This window comes from Calonectris borealis, chromosome 13 (genome assembly GCF_964195595.1).
Source record: "Calonectris borealis chromosome 13, bCalBor7.hap1.2, whole genome shotgun sequence".
NCBI lineage: Eukaryota > Metazoa > Chordata > Aves > Procellariiformes > Procellariidae > Calonectris > Calonectris borealis.
In genome coordinates this window covers 9,108,278-9,130,161 of record NC_134324.1, presented here as the reverse complement: position 1 = coordinate 9,130,161, position 21,884 = coordinate 9,108,278, and the positions used below count along the sequence as shown (strand labels likewise).

The window sequence follows — 21,884 nt, the reverse complement described above, 5'->3', positions numbered from 1 at the left end:
ACTGCCAGCCATACACACTTGTGTAGAAAGCTCTCATCTGCCCTCACTATTTGAGTGGTGTTTTTCACAGATTAATATACTTTCACAGTAAAATGAAAGATTATAAATTGCTAAAATTGATTTCACATCAGTGGTGAAGTCGGAGTGAGTAACACACCTGAGGTGACCCACTCTGCTCGAGGGAACGTGAAACCACAGCGTATTGACAGTTTAATTGGCTCAGCAAGAGTTCATTTCCCTCAGATGAAATGCGCCATTGGCCATTTTATCGCTATATCTTATTGCTGCTTTAAAAGCAAAGTAGATGACAATCTAGCAAAATGTTTTCTTTACAGAGACAGTCCCTGCCTATCTCCTCCCCCTTCCTCCCCAGCAAATGCAAACCAGCTCTTGTTTGCATTTTAAACACTTTGCAAGATGAGAACTCCTGTATTTATCCTTCCAGGCCAAGAGATGGAAGATGCCGCCATGCCCATTTCTGTACTGGAATTACAAAGGAAAAAACAAAAAAAAAAAATTCAATGGCACCAAGCAGTTCTATAAATACCACATTCAAGGGTAACATGACATTTATATCATCCTACTGCAAGCTACAAAGATGCAATTTGACTGCTTTATAGCATTAGGAGGCATTTTAAGAATGTTAGTACTTGAACTATCAAAAGATGATAACTTGCAGCTCAAAAGGTAATTACAGAAAACAGCCCACTTGTAGAAGAGGAAGACTCGAAGGAACACAGGAGCCCTCGCTCCCTGGTTATCTCACAATTCACGCTCCGACGGGGAACACGGGCAGAGGATCGTGTTTTGCCAGCATGGGTTCAGAGCAGATGGGTGAGGGGCAGCACCACCACGCTGCGCAACGCAGGGACGCGGACATGGAGGAGCTGGAGGAGGCACCGCAGGCATCTCAGCAAGGCCATGATGCTCCTGCAGAGACCCAGCCCAGACACCTCCCCATCCAAAAGGTCCACATCTCCTATGGAGGCAGAGCACCACGGACACAAGCAGCCCCGGGGTGCCCATGGCCAATGCCTCCCTACGTTCCTTGGAAGCAGGGGAGGACCACCCCCTTTCACAGCAGAAAAGCAGCAGCAGAGCTGGCAGGGGACAGTACCCAGCAGCCGGAGAAAGGCCCATAGGTATCCAGGAATTCTTCCACACACTCTGAATTGGGGACCATTAAGCCCAGACACCAAGCGCAATGTTTAAAAGCTGCTGAAGCAGCATGCAGGCAGTTACAAAAAGCCCCCTATTAACCTCCAAGCCTCATTTCACTGACGAGGGGAAGGGCGTCAGCAGTATTTAATTGCAGGGTAAAAACAAAGAGAGGCAGGACACAGGGAAGGGATCTCCACCACACACAATTTCCCATGGCTGCACCCTTCAAACCACAAAGACCCCAAAAGCAGGGACCGCGGGGCTGGAGACACCTCCCACCGCACACGCTTCACTCCTCCACGGATGTGGCAGGGAGTTGCTGCTAGCTCCCAGACCTCTGCCAAGGGCACGATGCAGCTTCTTCCTGCAGCAGCCAGTCTACGGACGCCCAACACGGGGACCCCAGAGAGGCCCTCTCCATGTGGAAGTGCAGATGGGAGCATGAGAGGCCACTGGTGCGGGTGTATATTGCAGAGCTCAATCGGGCATGCAGGGAAACAGCAGCAAAAGCCAACAAGCTCCCTCCTGCAAGGAGGTACCCCAAGGAGGCATGCCAAGCTCTCCATCAGCTGCGAGCAAGGGCTGTGCAAAGCTGTCTGAGGTGCACTGGGATTCTGGAAGATCATGGGAAACCCGACCACTCTGGTATAGACTGAAGCAGAGGAGAGGGAGTCGTTCCCAGGCAAGAGGAGAGCCCCACGTCTCAGGCTCAGCACCAGGAGGAGCACTGAAAGGCCCTGGGAGCAGCCCCATCCAGCGCACCCAGAGCCTGGCGAGCTGCATGCCAATGCCGCGCTGGCATTTAAACTCCAGGCAGCGACAGGAAGAAACAAAAGCAAAACCAAATGTCTTTCAAAATCTCCCTTCCCGGTAGTGTGCACTGTCATGCAATACTTCCAAACCCATGGTTTATGCGGCTCAGGAGGGCAGTTTCATGCCCTAACTCCTGCATGATGGATTTTACAATTTGTTAAAGAAACTCATCAATCCTCAGCAGTCATTTTTAATGCCCAGAGCCTCCACAAACTCCTGCATTTTGCTGATCCCCCAATTTCAAATCATTTGAAACTGCTGCTACTATTACAGCTCTGCTCCTAAAGCTAAGCATTATAGCACACTCCAGACTTCCAGCTTCGTATGCTAGTGTAATAAACAGATTAACTGTGATTTATGAACAATAAGTTCTGGTTATTTGAAAGGAAACATTACCTCCCTAGACCAATTCCGACAACCGGAGAACTCTCATTATGCAGACAGCTCTTTCCACCTACCTGTAATCATCAGTTTAGAACATCGTTACCAACCTGGGAAACACGTCGCCATAGTCTTCCACTACAAACTTTGTGCATCCACAGCATCTGGCAGGAACCACTGCCAAAGGCAGAATATTGGCCTAAATTGACCCAGTGAGACAATTCCTATTTTAGGAATTACATTAATAAAAAAAAAACCAAAACAACAACAACAAAACAAGAAGCTTTCAGAGAGGAGAATTCCGCTGTGGAGATAGGTGCATCAGAGAAGGATGCAGTGAGACTTTAGTTAGCAGAGGACTAATTAGGCACAGGAATTATAAGATGATACAGACATTTATTTGTGGTGCTTATTTACTTGCTAAGTCTAATTAGAGTTTTAATATTCTGTTCCAAAAATGACTTTATTCTTTGAGTCCACTCTGAAATGTCAGCTTAATATTTTACAGGCCCACAAGCAAGAGTTCACATTTTCACATGCACTTTTCACAACACACCTCCAGCTATTAAGCTGACCACCCCACTCATATCACATTTGACTACTGCTAAGTATCTTTTTTTTTTCCCCCACATTTATTCAGTTAACCATAATCACTTTTCTCCTGCATAGAAGAGCTGTGCAAGAAGTCTGGCCCACGGCGCAAGCCTGCACACTGGTAGCCATCTGAACCCATGCATCACCGTGACTGTGGCCCCGCTGGTCCCAGGGCACATCTCCCCTCTGCAGGGACAGTTCAACTCCGAGACCTCCCCACCCTCAGCACCTCTCACCTCCGCTGCTTTACACATTAAGAAATAAATATTAACTTTTCAAGCTAAAGATTTCTCCCACTTGCTCCGTATCACCGCCTTTTTCCCTGTAAGCAACAGCAGGGAGGCACGGTGCCGAAATCCCTCGGGAAGCACGGTGCTAAAGCCTGTCCACCAAGGCTCTTCCTACTGCCGACACCTGAAATTCTCTCCTGCACTGTCAGACTTAATTGGCTTAAACTATTCCAAATGATAAGACACAAGCTCTGCTGGGCAGCGCGGGTATCAGTGGACCCTTCTCAGCGATTAACGTGCAATCGCTCCCACCACGCAGCCCATCTCTTCTCACCTAATTGATGCCGCATGCATCTTAGATTTACCCGTGCAAGGCATAATTAGTAAAGATAAAAGTTTTTATATACTTAAACCTCTTTAATAGAATAAAAGAGATCTCAAGTCCCTCACCTTGACTCTAAAGTAGTAACAGCGGCTCGTGAAAAATGAAAAGCCTTGAAGGATTCGGAATAAGAAACTTGGAGAGACAATCGCTGATCTTTTATCTTCCAGACTTCAAGCAGAATCAAGTTCTTCAAAGAAAACCCAATAAAGCCCAGACATTTTCATCATAACAAAATAAATAATTCAGTCATACTTTAGAGGACTCCGACATTAGGATTGGCTATTTGATATATTTGTGGCTTAGGCGCCTCTAAACTGATTAAAGATAACCTGATAGAAGCTTGCAATGTCAAAACTGCCTTCATTCCTGACAGATATGAATGGATAGTGTAAATAACTATAAATAACCAAAATGGCTGCATTTATGCCTAATGGAGGATTTACAGCCTTCAGAGCCGCCTGGTAGGACTAAGAGTTACAGCTCTGCCTTTATCCTACCGCAGCACGCAAGGGGAGATGAATCGATGTCTTTCCCCACGCCGCCTGCTCTGCCAGAACCACCGAGGGCTTCTCCAGAGGGGAGAAGAAACAGGATTCTCCCACGAATACAAGAATACCATACACATACAGGCAGGTTTATCCGTATTGATTTATCACGGTCTTCCTAAAAACTACTCTGAAACACACATCCCAAAAGCCCCTCAAATCTCCGTAGCCTCTGCAAGCTCCCCTGCAAGCAAGTACCCAACAGAGCTCCTTTTGTCTTCCAGCTCCCATTTGCGGAAGGTTAAATGCCATTGCCTTTGAGAGGGAACAGACCAGGTCTTAATTTAAGCCTACAGGCTTTCACGAAGGGGGATTCAATTGCAGCATCCCGGCCAATTTTCCAGTTCAGGTAATTGCACTCCTGCCTTCCCAGCGTCCCCCACATTTCCAACCAAGTCCCAGCAGCTCTGCAGCCCCACGGGAGCTATTTGGGAAGCTGGTGGAAGCAAGTCCGGCGCCCACGCAAGCGGTAGGGCGGCTAGACTCAGGGTCAGAAACAGGCATATGGTATATCTCGGGATTTACGCCACTGCTACCCTGCTGGCTCCAGCAGCCTCACCATCACGGCGAGGAGATCGCGGACAGCCACGGACACACTCCGACAGCCTGGCGTTTGCACCACGCAAAGAGAGGCTGCTCCGGGGCTTGACTAGCACCAACGGCAGAGGCTGCAGAAGGGCAACGCAAGATCCTGCTGATCGCTTGTTTGAGCGATCACTTAAAATAACAAAAGCGACTTTCTCCACAAGCAGACTGCAGACTCCTGCAAAAGCAGCCCCTAGTAGTCAGCTCTCCCATTGCTGTGTTTCACGCTTGCTGGAGGAGGAAGATTACCAGCAAGTCCTACGCAAAGCAATGGTTGCAGATGCTCCTCTTCCCTTGGAGGGTCCTTCTGTGCTTTACAGTGTTGCAGTCTTTCCCCTTTTTAAAAAGTAGCTTTTCCCTTGGACGAAGAACTAGGAGGAGTGTACCATGAGAGCTGCATCTTAGCAGCTGCTATAGCTTTAACTTTTTGTTATCCACAGGGCAACACAGTCAATATGCAGGACAAGAAATTAAGTGATCGCTCAAAAGAAAACTCCCAAACTTAGGAAGCAGGAGGCATCAGACTGATGAACATGCACACAACCCAACCCCAGGGAAGAGAGCTCTTTAGTGGGGGAAAGGACAAAAAAAAAAAAAAACAAGAACACCCCTGGTATTTTCCTGTTCAAGTTTACCTTTCACAAAGCTGAAATATTCACAGATTCAGATGTAATATTTAGGAAATCGGTAGGGTTTGTGGGGGGGGGGTTCTGTTGTTTTAGTAAAAAAAGATTAGGTGGTGGCAGGGCCAGAAACCCCCCACCAAACAGCCAAGATCTAAGGTCAGGAGAAAGAGAGGGGAGAAAGCAAACTGCAGGCAGGGCTCTCGCCGTTTGCCACAGCAGGTTAGTTGCACTAACTCACTCGTTAGTTTGCATGAGAACCTCAGAGCCATGCTAAACATCACTTGCAAAAAGACATACGAGCAAGTTTTGCAGCGGTGTGGTTCAGCCTAGCTTCACGGGACGCAACGGAGCTGCCGCTGGCTGAGAACCTGAGCCGGGAGGTGCACACATGGGCAGATACCAGCACGGTTACACCACATGAAAGCGAAAAGACCTGCCCCCAAAGAAAACCTGGAGTAAGATTTAACTGCAGTCAAGGCAGCTACAATCCATTTTAACACTGTCAAACGCAGCAAGTTTCCAAAGGATTAAATCACTACTTAAATCATCTTCATAATTTGAAAAAAATGCCTGGAAGATAAGACCAGGAGCTAATTGTACCATTTAAATTTAGTGAAGGGAGGATTTTTTTGGTTGGGATTTTTCCTTCTTAACTGCAATAAAGAAAAAGCCCAAGGGTCTAAAACTAATAATCTAATAAACTTTGCTAAGTGAACATTGTAACCGATAGGCCTGGATGAGATTTTCTGTAAATGCCAGACAATTTCCCTTGATCTTTATCAGCAGAGATGCCGCTCTAGCTTCAGCAGGAAGAAATTAAATTTGGTGCAAAATAATAACATCTGGGTGAGATTTGGTTTGTCAGACTAGCAGTCCCTTTAGATGCCAGGCTAAAAATATTAAAATAAACTCTGAAGGGTTTCACACTCACGTTTTTAATATGAGTGGTTAGGATATGTTTCCATACCAACACATTGCCCCGCTCTAGAGAGCGGTGCAATTACCCGTCCTCTGTGCAGGATCCCCGCCAGACACTGGGGGCCGACCCAACGCAAGACACATGCGGAGAGCTTTCTCCCTTGCCAGAGCAGCGTGTGAGAGCTGGCATTGCTTTGAGCTACCCCACTCCTACAGTCCCAATTCCTGAAGCCTCAGGGCATCTGTCCCCAGCTTTGAGCAGAGACCCCATGCGGGAGCAGGACCTGCAGGAGATGCTCAGGGACCACGGGCGGTCCAACAGTGGTCGCGAGTGCCTCCTCCCTGACCGCCCCAGCATCCCCCCTGCACAGCCCAGGCACACCCCTGCGACGGGCATCCCACGCTCCCCAGCTGTGCCAGGGCAGCAGTGAGTTTTCTGAGCTGCGACCAGCCGCTATACCTTGGCAATGTGGGAGGAAGCAAACGGCACACTGGTGGGGTTTGATTTGAGACATCACGCCCCAGTGCCAGATCCCTTAGTGATGTCCTGAGACAGAAGCCTGTCCCCTGCCACGCGCAGTGCCAAGAAACAAGACATCAGACCGTCGTATGTTGGGTCCAAGCACAATTTCTACAGCTGGAACAGCCTCTGGCACTGCAGCCATCAAAATACTCTTAAACAAGCAGCAATCAAAAGATCCACCTATTAAAAAAGTGTTCCTCTACAGACTTTGAGACTAAATTTAAAGGTAACAAAAGTACATGATTTTCAAAGCATATAAATTGCCCTTCCAAGTCCAAAATACTTTATACAAGGTAATTAAAGTGAGCTCCTCAATGGTTGCAGCCAGGATCTTTAAAATTAGCCCTGATCTTTTTTATAAGCAGAAGTGGTCAGGAATTCTTCAATTAAATGCTTTTTTCCCCACCACCAATAAGAACGGCAACTCAGCATTCAGTAACATCACCTCCAAAACCCCTGCACAGGGAAAAGGCGCTCGTGGCCAGGATGGAAATCATGATAAAGAAAAGGGGGGAAAAAAAAAAAAATATCAGAGCAAGGGATTCTCTCCAGAAGATGCAGAAAGTTCAGCGCTAGAGCACCCGACTCTGCTGCGCTACGCACAACCTGCAGTAACACAGGGTGTCATTACGCACAACCTGCAGTAACACAGGGTGTCATTACGCACAACCTGCAGTAACACAGGGTGTCATTATGCACAACCTGCAGTAACACAGGGTGTCATTCCCACACACAGTAAAAACTGATGTTACAATGTTTTGTCAAATGGTAGGGGAGGAGGTAGACACTTTGTATTCTGGCCAGGTTATTCACCATTTCTGAAGCTAGTCCACATTTCCAATGCCTAGGAAACCAATCTTTCATTAGTTTTACCCCATTCTGTTTAGCAGAATTGGAACTTAATGGTCACTGCATTAAGAAGCATTGGAAAAAAAAAATACACTGTTACCTCCTCAGGAATTTATTTGATCTTACATTGAGGAAAACAGCACATTAGACTTCATCAGTCAGTTGTGGACCAGAACAGAGCTTTGCCACGATCCCACAGGCTTCAGCAGGCTTTGGGTTTTGCTGTTAGTGAGGCATGAACAAAAAGAAATCAATTATTCTGCAAAAATATCAGCATGAAGGAAAAAACGCTTGATTGCTCATGCCTTCTTTTTTAAATATAGGCAAAAATGCCATTAATACAGAACGATGGAACCTCAATAGGAGAGCACTCAACAACCAAGTAATCATTTCTCTGCACATTAACCATGGATGGAATAAGTTTTGCTCGCATAAAGGCCCTAAAAAAAAAAATTTCAGATTTAAGTGACACAAACTGGTGTGTATCCATGGTAGAAAAATACTTGTCAAAGGCCAGTGTTGCTAAAAAGACATCACATTATCATTAGAAAAAGAAGAGAGCTGCCACCATATCATGTGGCAGCAGGTTACCAAGCACTCAGATATCCCACGGCGAGCACCAGGGACCACAGCTGTGAACAAGGCAGCCTCTGCCCACCTTCACATGGAATAACCAACTCTGTTTTGCGGTGGATAACAATAATCAATACACACGTTTTATTCAGATGCTTACCAAGGGTTTGCAACCAGATCACATTGCTGCAGCATGGTTTTTGGGACTGGCAGAATCACACAAGATGGTACCCGCACAGATAGTTTAACTCTTGAAGAAGTGGGTTTTTCATTCATTTTTAAATTTGCACTTGAGGAGATTTAGTCTTTAAATTTACATTTGCTGCTTCAGCTACAGGAATATTTAGGACAAGCCCTGCAGAGCAACCATATACCAAACCAGGTGTATTATTTATCATAAATAGGTATATATAATATATACAAACATATGAAAAGAAGCAAACAGAAGGCTTCCAGCCACCTGCACTTCTGATTGCCAGGTGCTGAGGACGAGGAGCAGAAATGCCTGGACCACCCCCCAGCGCTCACCTTGGAAGACGGCGGCATTCTGGATGACGAGGAACTTCAGCTCCATGCTGGCAGACTGCAGGAGCTGCTCCATGTTCAGGCGGGCTGTTGCCTGGTACTTCTCCTCCATCTTCCTCGAGCAGCACGTGGAGCCCTTCGGGATACATACTTGCAGATCGGACCCTGGAGAGAGACACAAGGGCAAAAAGTTTGCATTAGGAGGTGGAATTGAGAAGAAACCAACTCCGTAAATTAGTATCGCTGCAATTACTGTTTGGGCAAATTGATGACATTTCTGGAATTCGTCCTGAGCAAGCAGCTCAGGAAGACGACTGATAAGGCAGAACCAGGATTGCTGAGCAATAGCCCCCGAGAGCTTGCTATGCACGCCTGCCAGCACGCTGCTTGCTTTAGCTCCCACACGCTCCATCCATTGATGTGCTGGTGCCGAGCAGAGCGATGCAGAGCATCGCCCTGCCGCCTCCCGCATGCCCACCAGCACATTGGTAAGGAGCTGCAGGCAGCCGGAAGAGATGGAGGGGGAGATGGAAAAAGGAGCCAGGATTTGAAGCTGTGGATTTACAATGAATAGAGCAATGCACGTAGCTCAGCACGCAGGATATGCTTGTAATTTGCATAAAGACTTAAACCAAATAACATCTGCGTTATTTGCCTGTGATCTGCATCCTTTTGTATCCACAGCAATAACAGTAACAACAGGAGGGCAAAACAATAACGATTTACTTTTTTTTTTTTTTTTAGTGCAGACTTCTAAAGTCCTCCCACCAACTTTGCCATCCTGTCCTTCCTCCGTCGGAACCGGCAAAGCTCCAAGTTCATCACTTTGTGCAAGTCCTACTGCAGAAGGACAGGTCCTGAGGCACGCACTGAGCACCGCAGAAGGCAAGCGCCTTTTCAGCAGCAGACACACAACTGCATGGGTGCACGGGCAGCACCTCCACCCATTCGCCAGAATGGCACAAAAGCCACGGTACAAAGGCAAGAGGAGCATCGCTTGCTCTGGCATCTCAAGCTGCAACTCAAAGCACTGGTCAGTGATGCTAAACTTTTGGTTTTGACATTCCCAAAGCGTTCCCAAAGCTCTCACTCTTGGAGGCAGGAGACAAGGTTAGCTTTCATTTTAAGAAAAGTGTTGTTAGCTAAAAGATGATAAATAAAATCTAGAAAATAAAATACTCGTCTTTTCAGTTCTGACAAGAGGAGAAGATGGAACAGAAGAGCTGGAAGTTGCAGCAACAAGAAAAGTCCCATTCTCAATCAACTTTCAGTAGCAAACTGCACCCCTGCAAACACAAATGGAGCAACAAGCTCATATCAAAGCAACAGCCCTCATCATGCAGAACACATCTAATCTGATGCTGCTGTTAGAAATTCAAAGAGCAAGTAACAACTCCATTAAAAACAGCTACCCAGGGCCATACGCAGCGAGAACCTTCCATTTCAGTGTCTGCCACCCGAACTGCAGCGTGCCCCTGGCATGCCAGTGCAGGAGCAGCTCCCCGTTAGGCTCAGCACTGCCCAGAACCAGGGTTAGGAAGCTGTCCCCAAGCCAGCGACCGACAGCCCAGACACGGCTGAAGGCTCCACGCACCCCTCAGCCCTCGCTCTGCCTTCCTGTTTGCTAGGGAGGTTTTTTCCCCCTCAATAAAAGCAAGTTTGGTAATTTGCATCTTTGGATGGATTACGCATCCTTCCAAGTTCCTCTCTCCTCTCCGTCTTAAGAGTCTTTTACCACATCCGCTCTCTCACTAATTACTAGAAAGTGTCAAAAGTCACTTTTGTAAGTGTACTCTAGAAGAACAGGATTAATATTAATATCAGTTCAATCGTGTACCTCCTGAAGAAGTCATGCACACCGCCAAGGGAAAAACAGCTGTCAGGGCTTGGGAGCAGCGACAGCAGAAACCCTCCTCCCTTCCCCGGCACAGCCTGGGAAAAACATCGTGAAACACTTCATCTGCAACGTGCGTTTCACGTGCTGAGAGGAGCTTTAACCAATGCGAGACCTGCTGTCGCTGCAAAACAACGCATGGCGAAGGGGAAGAAAGAGGCACAGCCCAAGGCTGGACCCACAACACCATCCCGGCTCCATCCCTACCCGCTGCCTCAGTTTCCCCTTCTGCAAAACAGGTATGCAGCATAAATTCCTTCATCAAGCCCTCCGACAAAGAGCCAGCACCACTGACACCTAAAGATCGAGTCTTAGCAGTTCGTGAACCAACCCACTCAGAGGAGCACAGCGACGGGTACTTCGTGCATTGAAAAAATAACAGGGACCATAAAACCATGTAACAGCAAGACACTGCCTTAATGAGAGAAGTGGTTATATAACAGCAAGTTAAAGAGATTTTTTAAAGTCAAATCCAAGTCAATTTACACCGCAAAAAGGTTTAGCATGGTCCCTTTAATACTACAATACAGCCATAAATTTCGTGTTAATACAAAGCTTATTTCCTCCTACATTTGTTACATTAGGACACATTTCAAATTAAAAAAAAAAAAGCCTTCCAAGATTAATGGAAATACCAATATAGAAAATCTGAGACTTGGCAATTAAGAGATCTGTGCAAGTGAAAGCCAGGGATAGGAATCAGCAAGGTCATCTACCCACCTCCCATCCTTCTTTTTAGCAATTAAGCCAATTTCTCCCCTTAAATGGATTTTTATTTTTGTGAAGTAAGTAAAGACAGATGTATGCTGTAGCAGAGCAATCACTGAGGAGGAGGAAAAAGCCTGGGAATTAACTCTGACAGCTTAAAATGTTTTACAGAGATAGCCAACTAAAGCTGATGACCAGAAACGTCATGATAAATGCAACAGGTCAATACAGGCAGGACAGGCTCTTATCAGCTACCAGGGACAAGGTCCTCCTTGGCGCAGAGCGTTGCTACAGAGGGCCAGGGAACGGGGGCCTGACTCCCATCTGCCAGCTATTTTCTTTATATGGCTTTCCCAGATGGCAAGCAGACCCGAACAGTCCCATCTGTAAGTCCCAAGAGTAAGGAAGGAGGTTTTCAAGCCCAGGACCCCAGTCCCTCAGGAGCCACTAACCCACCTCACTGACCCCAGCCCCAGCAGACACCAATGCAACAGGGACAGCGCTTTTTGACCTGCAAGTACATTTGGGGTTTATTCAGGCCGTTGCTTGGAGGACCCTCTTTTGCACTCATGCTGCAGCACCATCCAAGAGACCCAGATCCTGCACCCCAAGCGCCAGGAGCTGTGCAAACCGTGCGTGCTCCAGAAGTGTGGTGGATGCAGAGGCACGAATGCCTGGAAACACACTGCAACCCTACGGATCAGACACTACCATGAATTAAACTGCCGCATGTTTTTGGCTCCATAAATGCAATGGTCCTGTGAGTCATCAAATCCTACCCCCTGCCTCCCAATCCACCCCCTCTAAGCGTTTTGTCTAACACAAACACCTCCAGTGATAGCTCCGACTTGCGAGATAGCAAAGCTCATTCCGCTGCCTAATGGCCCTTACTGTTAAGACTGTTTTTATCTCCCAACCTACACGCCCCCCTTTTTCTTAAAGTTTCAAGCCATTACACTTCATAATGCCAGTCTCAGCACTTGCAAACAACCTCCTCCTTTTGCTATAAATCATTACAAATTCATTTTTGGAAAGAGAGTGTCCCACAAATTACTCCAACAGTTTTATTAAATTGCATTTGGATGCTCACATACCAATCTTTGCAAGATTAGCGATACCGATGCGATGCTAAGCACGGGAGCCTGATTCTCCGACACCCAAATCCCACGGGTGAGAAGGAGCTGGATGCGGCCCCTTCCATAGGCGCGCAGATGCCAGGCACCGTCAGAGCGCTGTGCCATTTATGCCATCTTGGGGAACAGCAGTGTAAATGCTCCAGTAATTTTGCATACGCTCCTAGCTGACAGAACTAATCTCTACAGCTGCAGTAATTTCAGCAGCACCCTGCCTCTTCCTCCTTCTTCTGACACGGAGAATTTCTCCTGAAGGCCGGGTAGCAGCAAATTTAAAGCATTAAATCTGACTTTGATGTACCATATATAGGTGGTTAGTGCAGCAGAAGCAAAAATAATTTCAATGGATTAAATGTCAAAAAAAACCTTTGAGATCATCTGCGGGCAGTTGTGAACCCCTTCGTGAGGCTGAAGGATTGTATTTTGATTTTAAGCATCCCAGGATAGCTCCAACCCTGTCATCAGATACAGGCAGACAAGCCGTGCTTTCCACGCAAGCCTGCCCACCCAGATCCAACGGCAGCTTAAATCAGATTAACATTCCCCCCAAATTTACCCCAGGCATTGCCAAAATGAGAACCTGGTCCTGCTTAATGTTACATTACTGCAGCCTCTCCCCATGCGAGGGGAGGGCTCTGCTACCCCGTGCCACGGCACCCTCCACCTTCTGCGGTCTGGAAACGCCGGAGGGCTTTGTCCCAGCCCCTTAGCTCACCCGTTTGTTAATATTACACATAAGAAAGCTGCTGCTTTGTGTTCATTTTCTTTCTCTAATTGTTTCGCAGTCAGCATCATGCTTTAAACAGATAAAAGCAGTGATTCAACCTTTAAATGTAGTAGATTTTCCCCCAGCTATTTCAATACTTCTTTTTTTTTTATTAAAAATCTTTTAAATTATGTGACTAGGGGGTTGTGCATCTGTCACCGGCTTTGAATGCTCAGCATTTGGGGGGAAAAGGAAATGCAACTGTTTAAAACCCAGGTTAAGTGCTGATCTTCTTAAAACCTAATTAAAGAGAGATAAATTATAAACCAACCTCGTTCAATAGGTGATTAAAGTTGAAACAATATGGGTACTACATGGGATATTTATTACTGCTTAATTATCCTTTATTTTCTGTTCCATCTTGTGTTTCACAAGGCCATCTGACTCTGGATTCCTCCCGAAGTCTTGCAACGTTGGCCAGATGATTGCCACGCAACTATAACGCTCTATAACACCGTATCTTTTAAAAGAAGAAGCTATCACCATAAAGAGAAGAAGTTATAACACCGTATCTTTTAAAAGAAAATAGAGAGGTTTTACAGAGTAAGAGTTTCCTCCTGACAAATGTACAAATGTGTCAACAATACAGTCATCAAAAATACGGAGTTAATTTGTGGGCACCCACTCACCATACACATTTCTTACAGTCACATGCACATACCCTACAGCCATTCCAAAGACTGGGAAGAACACTATTCAGGATGTTGTTAAAATTAACCCTGGGAAAAAAAAAAAAAAAATTAATGATCTCACTATAAAATCACTGCCTGGGGACGTTACTAAATTTTAGGGTTCTGCTCCTGCTTTCTTAACTATCAAGAGAGCAACTTGCAGGCCTGAAATAATTAAGAACAGAAAACTCAATTATCTAGTAAACTAAGATCTTAAACCACCACGCTAAGCTAAACGGAAAGGCTGCACGGGGAGGGGTATCATTAGTCCCACTCAGGAAAAACAGAATGAAAGAGCAGGAGTACGAAGGCAGCCAGCTCACGAGCAAAGGTGCATCGAGTCCAGCGGGAAGAGTTGGGAATTTTAATTTTCAAATTGTACGTTGCTGCCAAAAAGAGGAAAAGAAAAGAGAGAAGAAAGCTTGACATGCTCAGCCAACCAGTTGTAAAGCTTTACACCTCAACCCCAAAAGCAAAAGGTTAATTTCCTCTGTTTTTTTAGGGTGAATCCATATTTGCTTCCATCAAAGAGAATGAACAAAAAGCTGGAAACGGCCCTCTGCTATGGATGGAGGAAGACAGACCCGCCAGCAAATATTTCTGCTGAGAAAAATATTCTTCTGCTTCCACGTGGCCAGGCGCAGAGACGTCCATCCCCTCTCCCCGCCTCGGCAAGGCAACGACTAGCCCCTTCACCTCTACCCACACGCACCAGCCCAATTATCCGGAGTGTCACCACAAACACAAAGACATTCGAATGGCAAAGAGGAGAGAAAAACAGACCAGGAAAAAAATGGAAATTCAAGCTACTGTTTATACATGCGAAATTATGCAGGGAAAAGACAAAAGGAAAAAGAAAACCAAGACAGGCAGTGCAAGAAAAAGAGAATTTATTAATGCATGTGAAGTTACCCCAGCGCAGAACCGCAGGCTGGCTCACGAGCTGGCATTAAGTCTCAACTTCAGAAAAGCCTATGAAAAGCACTCTCCCACCACCCTGCCTTTGCTCCTCTCCAGCACAAGGCCTCTCATCTAGCTCAAGTGAAGTTGTTGGCATGAATTACGTCCTCCCACCCCTCCGAACAGTCAGCCACAGCTGACAGTAGTTAGGTCGTGCTGCTCCCCACCTCCGAGCTTGCCAAAGCACGCTCCAGAGCTGCAAAAACCTGGTCCCCAGGCTGCAGGACCAGAGGAGACCAAGTTTCTGCTCGCTGCCTGATGCACGCCTTCAGCTAGAATTACTCCCGGAACATTAATACCGCTCATGAAACAGCATGACACTTCCCTCACATTTATCAGAATTGCCTTTTTTTTTTTTTTAAATTAAAAGTATCAGCCTGGTGTGGCTGGGCTCCCCTACAGGGAACACTCTGCCGATGTCCCCCCAGCCCACACACCACTGATCCAGTAAAATGGAGCCGTGGGACATTTCTCCTGCGTGTTGCAACTCGGCCGCGTTTCCTCTACTTATGCCTTCAGCCACAACTGCTCATAATGCAAAATGTGGCTTCCAGAAGTCATTGTTTTCTGTTTGTGTCAAAAAAACCCCACGTTTTAAATAAGTTGTTTAAACCCTCGGTTTCTCCAGGGTGATATGATCTATAGGCAAAGGTTCTCAGAATTGATTCCGTGGTGATTTGTGGCTGGGAACTCCAAAACTTTTTTTAATTGACAGATGTATGAAAGGAAGCAAAGCAATAAACAGAAGCCTGGAAAATAGTCCTTGAGTGATGTTCCCCTATTACAGAGATTTATGCAGCTGCTACTAGGAGAAGCGAGTGCTCTGTAGTGTAATTACTACTCAAGAGTCATGCAAGATGGGCCAGATCCAAGGTATAAGCAAGCAGTCATTGCTTTAATTATGATCAAGTTTATGTACTTAGGCAAATGTAAAATCCACTTTCGATTTGATATGTGGGAACTTTATCATCATAACAAGCTGGAAGCATTCACTTGAAACACCAGCCCTGTTAGGAGATATTGATCCGGCTACCCACAGGCTCTGCAGAGAGGCAAAGGGCTCCTTACTCCTCCTGAGTATCAGGGATGCAGCTGGGGCTGCCAGGGGGGCAAGGGCTTGTCTGAGCAGCTCCAGCAGCCTGAACCCTGCTGGGAAAGCAAGGTGCCCTGGGCAAAGGCACCCGCTGCAATCACAGCCCAGGCGGCACCACACCGCCTGTGGCTGGGATGGAGGATGCCATCGGTTTCTGGGGAAAGGACCAAGCACGCTGGCGTGGCATGGAGGCCCCAGCAGCCCCTCAACCCTCGCAGTACAGCCTGCAGGGACCCGCCGGGAGCACCCCGGCTGCCCGCCCCTCTGGCACCTCTCGCTGTAAAAACACACTCCAAGAAAGTTACCTAGGGATCAAAGCAAACATTGCACCAACTTTCACAGAAGTGGGAATTCTGATTACAGACAACAGAATTTGTCATTTTAGCAGCGGTAAGAGCAGCTCTTTCCCCTCCCTGCAACTCTCCATGCAAACATTGCATCGCAAAGTATTTCCAGCACTACCTCCATATTGACCAGGAGACTGAGGCTCTGCAGGATGGAGAGAGAAGAGATGCTGCTCCTGCAGCTACTCTGAAGGAAGCATTAAGAAAAGAGGCAAAAATTATATGGGAAGGGGATGTAAGGATAGGAAGGGATAGGGGATGTATTCTCTCACCAGGAGTTACATCTAAACGCTCCCGCTAGATCTAATAGTTGTTGGTAAGCTGAGGTATTGCTACAGACCTACAGACCAAAGGATCTGGGATTTGCACCAGCAGACACAACACCGTGCAGTCCCAGCCCCAGGCACCCCGCTTCTCCCCGTCCTCTCCTGCGCTGCAGCAGATCAGTGCTGAAGCAACTCTTGTATTTCTGGCCTGTGCGACACTGAATGCAAGAAACGTAACTCAAGACATCATTATTAAAAGCAGCTACTGCTGCGATGATCTCATTGCACCTCCCCTGCCTGTCACGTTTGCCTGTTATCTCTTCCTTTTCATACTTTGATCATAAGCTTTTCAGGGCAGGCATTCTCTGCTGCGTATTTAACCTAACACAACAGCACCCGAGTTCTTCATGCAGCTCTGTAACGTAGCTATCAAAACCTATCCATTTGTGTACACACACTCCAAGCACACAGCCACCCATCTGGAGGAGCCGACACTCCCTAGCTATGAAAAAGCTGCCAAGAGACCTTTAAAAGGCAGGAAATTCAAGTATTTCACTTACATTTTAAAATAGGAACAAGGCCTATATACTGAAAGCAGCCTCATCGGGCGTAGGTGGTGAGGTTTGGTGCGGTGCCACACAGGCAGCCACCTGTAATACTAATTGCACAGCAGAGCAACACCTCGCCCAGATCTGTAACAACCTCCCACCCGGGCCATGGCACCCCGCACGGTACACACTCAGCTCAGAGAACGCTGCGCTGCCGTGCTGCCTGTTTCCAGCCCCATTTTCTGGAGCTGTGGCAACCCCTGAGCTCAGGCTGGGGATGAGGGTCTGGATTCACTCAGAGGATCTTTACAGAGCAGGATTTCCCTCCGATGACAGCTTTGCTCATCACAGCGCTGCCCGGTGCGTTGTGGAAAACAGCTCTGGCAGATGCAGGACCAGCAGAGCCATGACGGGCACCTCGCACCGGACAAGAGCAGACCCCCTGACAGAGGCATGTGAGGACGGCTGGTTCTGCAGGCAGCACACCAGCTCTGCCCGACAGCAGAAGTTTGCACATGAGCCACCTCTAGGCAAAAGACCCCCCTAAACAAAATGAGAGCAATAAAAGACCCGCTCGTCTAGGAGATCTCCATTTCAGGGACGTAACCACAGGCTCCGTTTTAACCCAGCAGTGGGGCGCACCCGCCGCACCTGGATGTCATCAGCACCGAGCGGCCGGCAGCCCTGCACCCCAGCTGCCGGGGAAGAGCCGCCCCCCCGGGGCGGCGGGAGAGCGGGCAGCCTGCACCCGGCTCCGCAGCGTCCCGCAACGGCACAGCGACCCCCCGGCCCGCGCCTCCTCCTCGGGGCGCAGCAGCCGCTTCGCGCCGCGCCCGAGCGGCCCCCGAGCACGACGTCCCCCCGCCCTCAGGGCACCGGCGAGCCCCGGGGGGAGCGGCGGCAGGCCGTGGGGCTGGGCGGTCTCACCTGGCACAGGGCTCTCGGGCACCCACTTGGCTCCGGGCTGCAGCACCTGGAAGGCGGCGCGGACCGAGCGGCAGGCGGCTTCCCCCGCCGGCTGCGCGCCCCCCGGGGCACCGAGCAGCGCGGCCAGCAGCAGCAGCGCTCCGCCGCTCCCCGACATCCTCCCGGGGCACCGGGGCGCTCCTCTACACCCCGCCGGCAGGCATCCCCGCCTGGCCGCACCGGGACCGGGACCGGGACCGGGACCGGGACCGGGACCGGGACCGGGCTGCTGCGCGGCGGAGCGGAGCGGAGCTCAGCCCCGCGCCTCGCGCGGCGCTCCCGGAGCGCCGGGACCGGCTCCGCGCGCACCGCCCCACCCCGCCCCGCCGCGCGCCCATTGGCCCCCGCCCAGCCGGCCCCCCAAGCTGATTGGTGCCTGCCCCGGCACCGGCAAACTTGCCCCGCGCGCGGCACCACCCCGGCGCTCATTGGCCCCCCGGCGCGCGGAGGCTGCCCCGCCCCGCCCCGCCCGGCGCGCGCCAGACCTGCCCCGCAAACCGTCCTGCCCCGCGCTGCAGCCCGGGAGGGGTCCGGTGCCGGCCCGGTGCCGGTGCACGCTTGCACGCGGTGGGGTGTTGCACCGCTGCTTGCAAGGGCTGCTCCGCGTTTGCCCGGGGCGGGTGCAGCGGCGTGGCAGGTTTACACGGGCGGGGTGTTGCTCTGGCGCTGCCACCTTTGCTGTCTGTGCAATGAAGCACCTGCATAAGCCGGCCCGGGGTTTTGCACAGGGCCACGCGTGCATCCGACATGGGATTCGACGGGTGGATGGTCTCTCGTTGGCACACACACGTGTAGCATGCGTGCATTCTCCTGCGCCACGAATAAATAGAGCATCTCGTAAGCCCTCACCGCCCCCGGTTTGAGCTGCAAGGGAGAGCTGGGTTCTGCACGCCGCAGCCAGCCCCTTCCCCTTCCACTGACGGACAGTGGGACCTCAGCTGGGAACTCTGCAGTGAGAGCAGAGCGGTGCTGAGCGCAGGGCCCCTGGGACGGCACCGGAGACCTGGATAACCCGCTCTCTGAGAGGGCCCAGGGGTGCCCACGGCTCTGGAGTGCCACTGGGTGAGCACTGGACAAATCGTCAGAGGGGCTACACTGCAAAGAGGCAGCCAGGCGTGGGCAGGCTGTATTGCTCCACCAAGGCCATTTCCCCACCAGTTTCTAGCTGGAGCTGTTGGGAACCCCTCGCTCACCGAGCTGAAGCCCCCACAGGGACGCCCCAGGCCTGGCCAGACCCTGCATCCCCCAGCCGTGGGGACACGGGGACCCTCACTGTGGCACCAGCCGGGGTCAGAACCGCCCAGCTCTGTCCCACCAGCAAAAAACCCCCTAAATGCCAGCAATGTGTGCTCAGCTGGAAGGAGCCCACGCTGCTTGCTGGTCAGCAAGCAGCTGTATAAAGTGGGAAGCAAGAAGGGCAGGGTGGGGGAAGGCTTTATTTAAAAAAAGCACAGACCATGTACAAAAAAAACGACAAAATTGTGTTTGCCCAGGCTGTCTCCTCGCTGCTCGCCCCCAGTCTGCACAACGCTGCTTCTGCGGAGAAAAACAACGAGGGAACAAGCCTAAGCAGAAGAACAGGAAAAAAATCTATTTAAAATTTCCAGTGCAAATACAGGATCAAATTATCGCTAACGGCTCACTACCAGCTCTTTTTCACTCTGAAATTTTGAAGAGGGATGAAAAATGAAAGTCCAACCTGTGTGTTTGTTCTAAGAAAATGCCTGCCAGGGAAAGATTGTTAAAATATATTATGGATATGAGACTAATAAGCTGGAATGTGCAACATGTCTTGTTGGTTAATGTATTGTCGGAGCCTGTTGCTGTCCGCAGACTGTGCTATTTATTATCCGTTTATTGTGTCTAGTAAGCACGGCTGACAAAACTCCCATTAACCGGTCAGCAAAAAGTCCCACTTTGCAGGAATTCGGAGGAATCCAGAAATTTCATTTTGCTCAGAGGTGCAAGTGTTCCACGGTGCAAATTGCACCTGATTTGAGCAGAGCGAAAAGCGGGCGTGTGCTCAGTTATACAGATGAGGATTCATCCTTTACACGTTTTCATTTCTCCCAGATCCTTACATGAAATACCATACATGTGCTTCAGCTCACGTGAGCCGCGTCGCGCCGGGTAGTTAATGTATCTTTTCTGCATCTCCTTCATTTATTCGGTGATGGATTTGTTATGTTTCTGCAACAGTTTGGGTTTCGGGTCCAGTATTGCTTTAGGTTAGGAATCAATTGGACTGAATTGCAAAATGCAAAGCCTGGTATTTGAAGTGCTCCTTTATATACACTATTGCAATCTATATTATGTTTATGGTCTGAATTACACTTGTCTAAAAGGCATTCAAGCATCTCCTGTGTTCATCTTCAAACCTGCTGTGTGTATTTCATTTAAGTATAGGAGGCTTTTACTGTTCCAGGTAAGTACACAGATATTGTCAAGCATGCCATTACAGCGGAGAATTACATACAGTGCCAAATAGGCGGCATTTAGGTATCTCTGCTAAGACGAGGGAGTGCTTTAAGATTTCAAACCAAATTAAAAAACAACATTACTGCTCTTTACTGGATCTGGCTTCACAGTGGGATCTGTCATTATCTTGACAATGACTCCCTGCAAAAATAAAGTTTATTATCAACAAGGAGTTATGTCAGAAGCAAGTTAAAGCTTATGGAAATAAAACCAAGTGGCAGCCCTTTCTTTCAGTCACTATTTTAGGTTATACCCAAAGTCTGCTGGCAGGAAAAAAAGAGCTCATGTTTTAACTGAAGACTTTCTCTAATTGAGCAAGTGATTTTCACTCATTTCCCTCAGTTTTCAGTCTGGCATTACTGACTTTCCTTGGGGTAATAAGCCCAAAGATGCAGCTGGATGGAGATGGGGGGTGAATCCCATCCCATCCATGGACCAAAAATATTGTTGTGTTCTGTAGCACCCCCAGCCCTGTCCCCAAGCCCAAAGGATGCTCTCCACCCCATGCCTGCAGAGGCGTTCCCCAGGTGACAATTGCAGACCTGCAACAGTCCAAAGAAAGTCTGAAGCAATTTTCCTGAGTGCTGCACGTCCATGCGACTTGTCCTTTTAATGTGCGAGGGTAGCAAGTGCAGGTTTGTCCTGGAGGAGAAAGCAGACGACTCGCTCCAAGATCAGAGGCAAAGTCACTGGGTGAGTCGTGTGCCAGTAGATGTAGTAAGAGCCAAGTCATTGTCTCATATCCAGGATGATAATTTCCCTTGTTACAACTGCTCACACCGTAAAAATTTCACTTAATCATCTACCTGCCTCAAGCCTGTAAGTAATGAGAGGCAGGATCGTGTGTAGCTGATTTTATCAAATGCTCTTATGAAGTTCTCCACTGGGAAAACCCTGAATCAATTAAAACGCCAAGGAGAGATGTAGGAGAGGGATTCGTACTCCCCAGTAGATGCTCACCAGGTTATCAACACGTTTCACTTACTCTTCCACTGTAGACAGGATGGATGAGGTCCATGGGGACAAGGTGATCTGAGCCATGCCTATAGCAGAGGAAATCACCGTGGGGCAGGGGAGAAAAGAAAAAACCTGGAGCATCTGTTGACACTTCTGCGTGGTTTTGGCACATACCTACATGGGCGTGTTTGGTCTGGCTTTCTCATCCCTGCTGTGATCCCGTTGTGCTGACTATGGCCCAGCTGCGTCGCTTGAGATCTCGCGTGTCCTGCTGAAACCAAGAGCTGCAGGCAATGATGGCTTTCCCTGTCAAAATGACCCTTTCCATCTTTTTCTGCACCCTGCAGAAGTTGCATTTTCAGACTTCCATAACCATTTGTGGAGGAGGAGAA

General features: G+C 48.8%; 1 protein-coding gene across 1 annotated transcript in view; it reads right to left on the bottom strand.

Moving 5' to 3' along the window:
• The window catches only part of GPC3 (glypican 3), a 152,752-nt gene extending 134,577 nt beyond the window's left edge, over positions 1–18,175 (bottom strand). The window contains exons 1-2 of the mRNA XM_075162044.1: positions 18,019–18,175; positions 8,712–8,873 (exon numbers count right to left, since the gene is read on the bottom strand). Of these exons, the coding sequence (XP_075018145.1) occupies positions 8,712–8,873; positions 18,019–18,175 (319 nt within the window). The remainder of the gene's footprint in view (positions 1–8,711; positions 8,874–18,018) is intronic.
• Between the last annotated feature and the right edge of the window lie 3,709 nt (positions 18,176–21,884).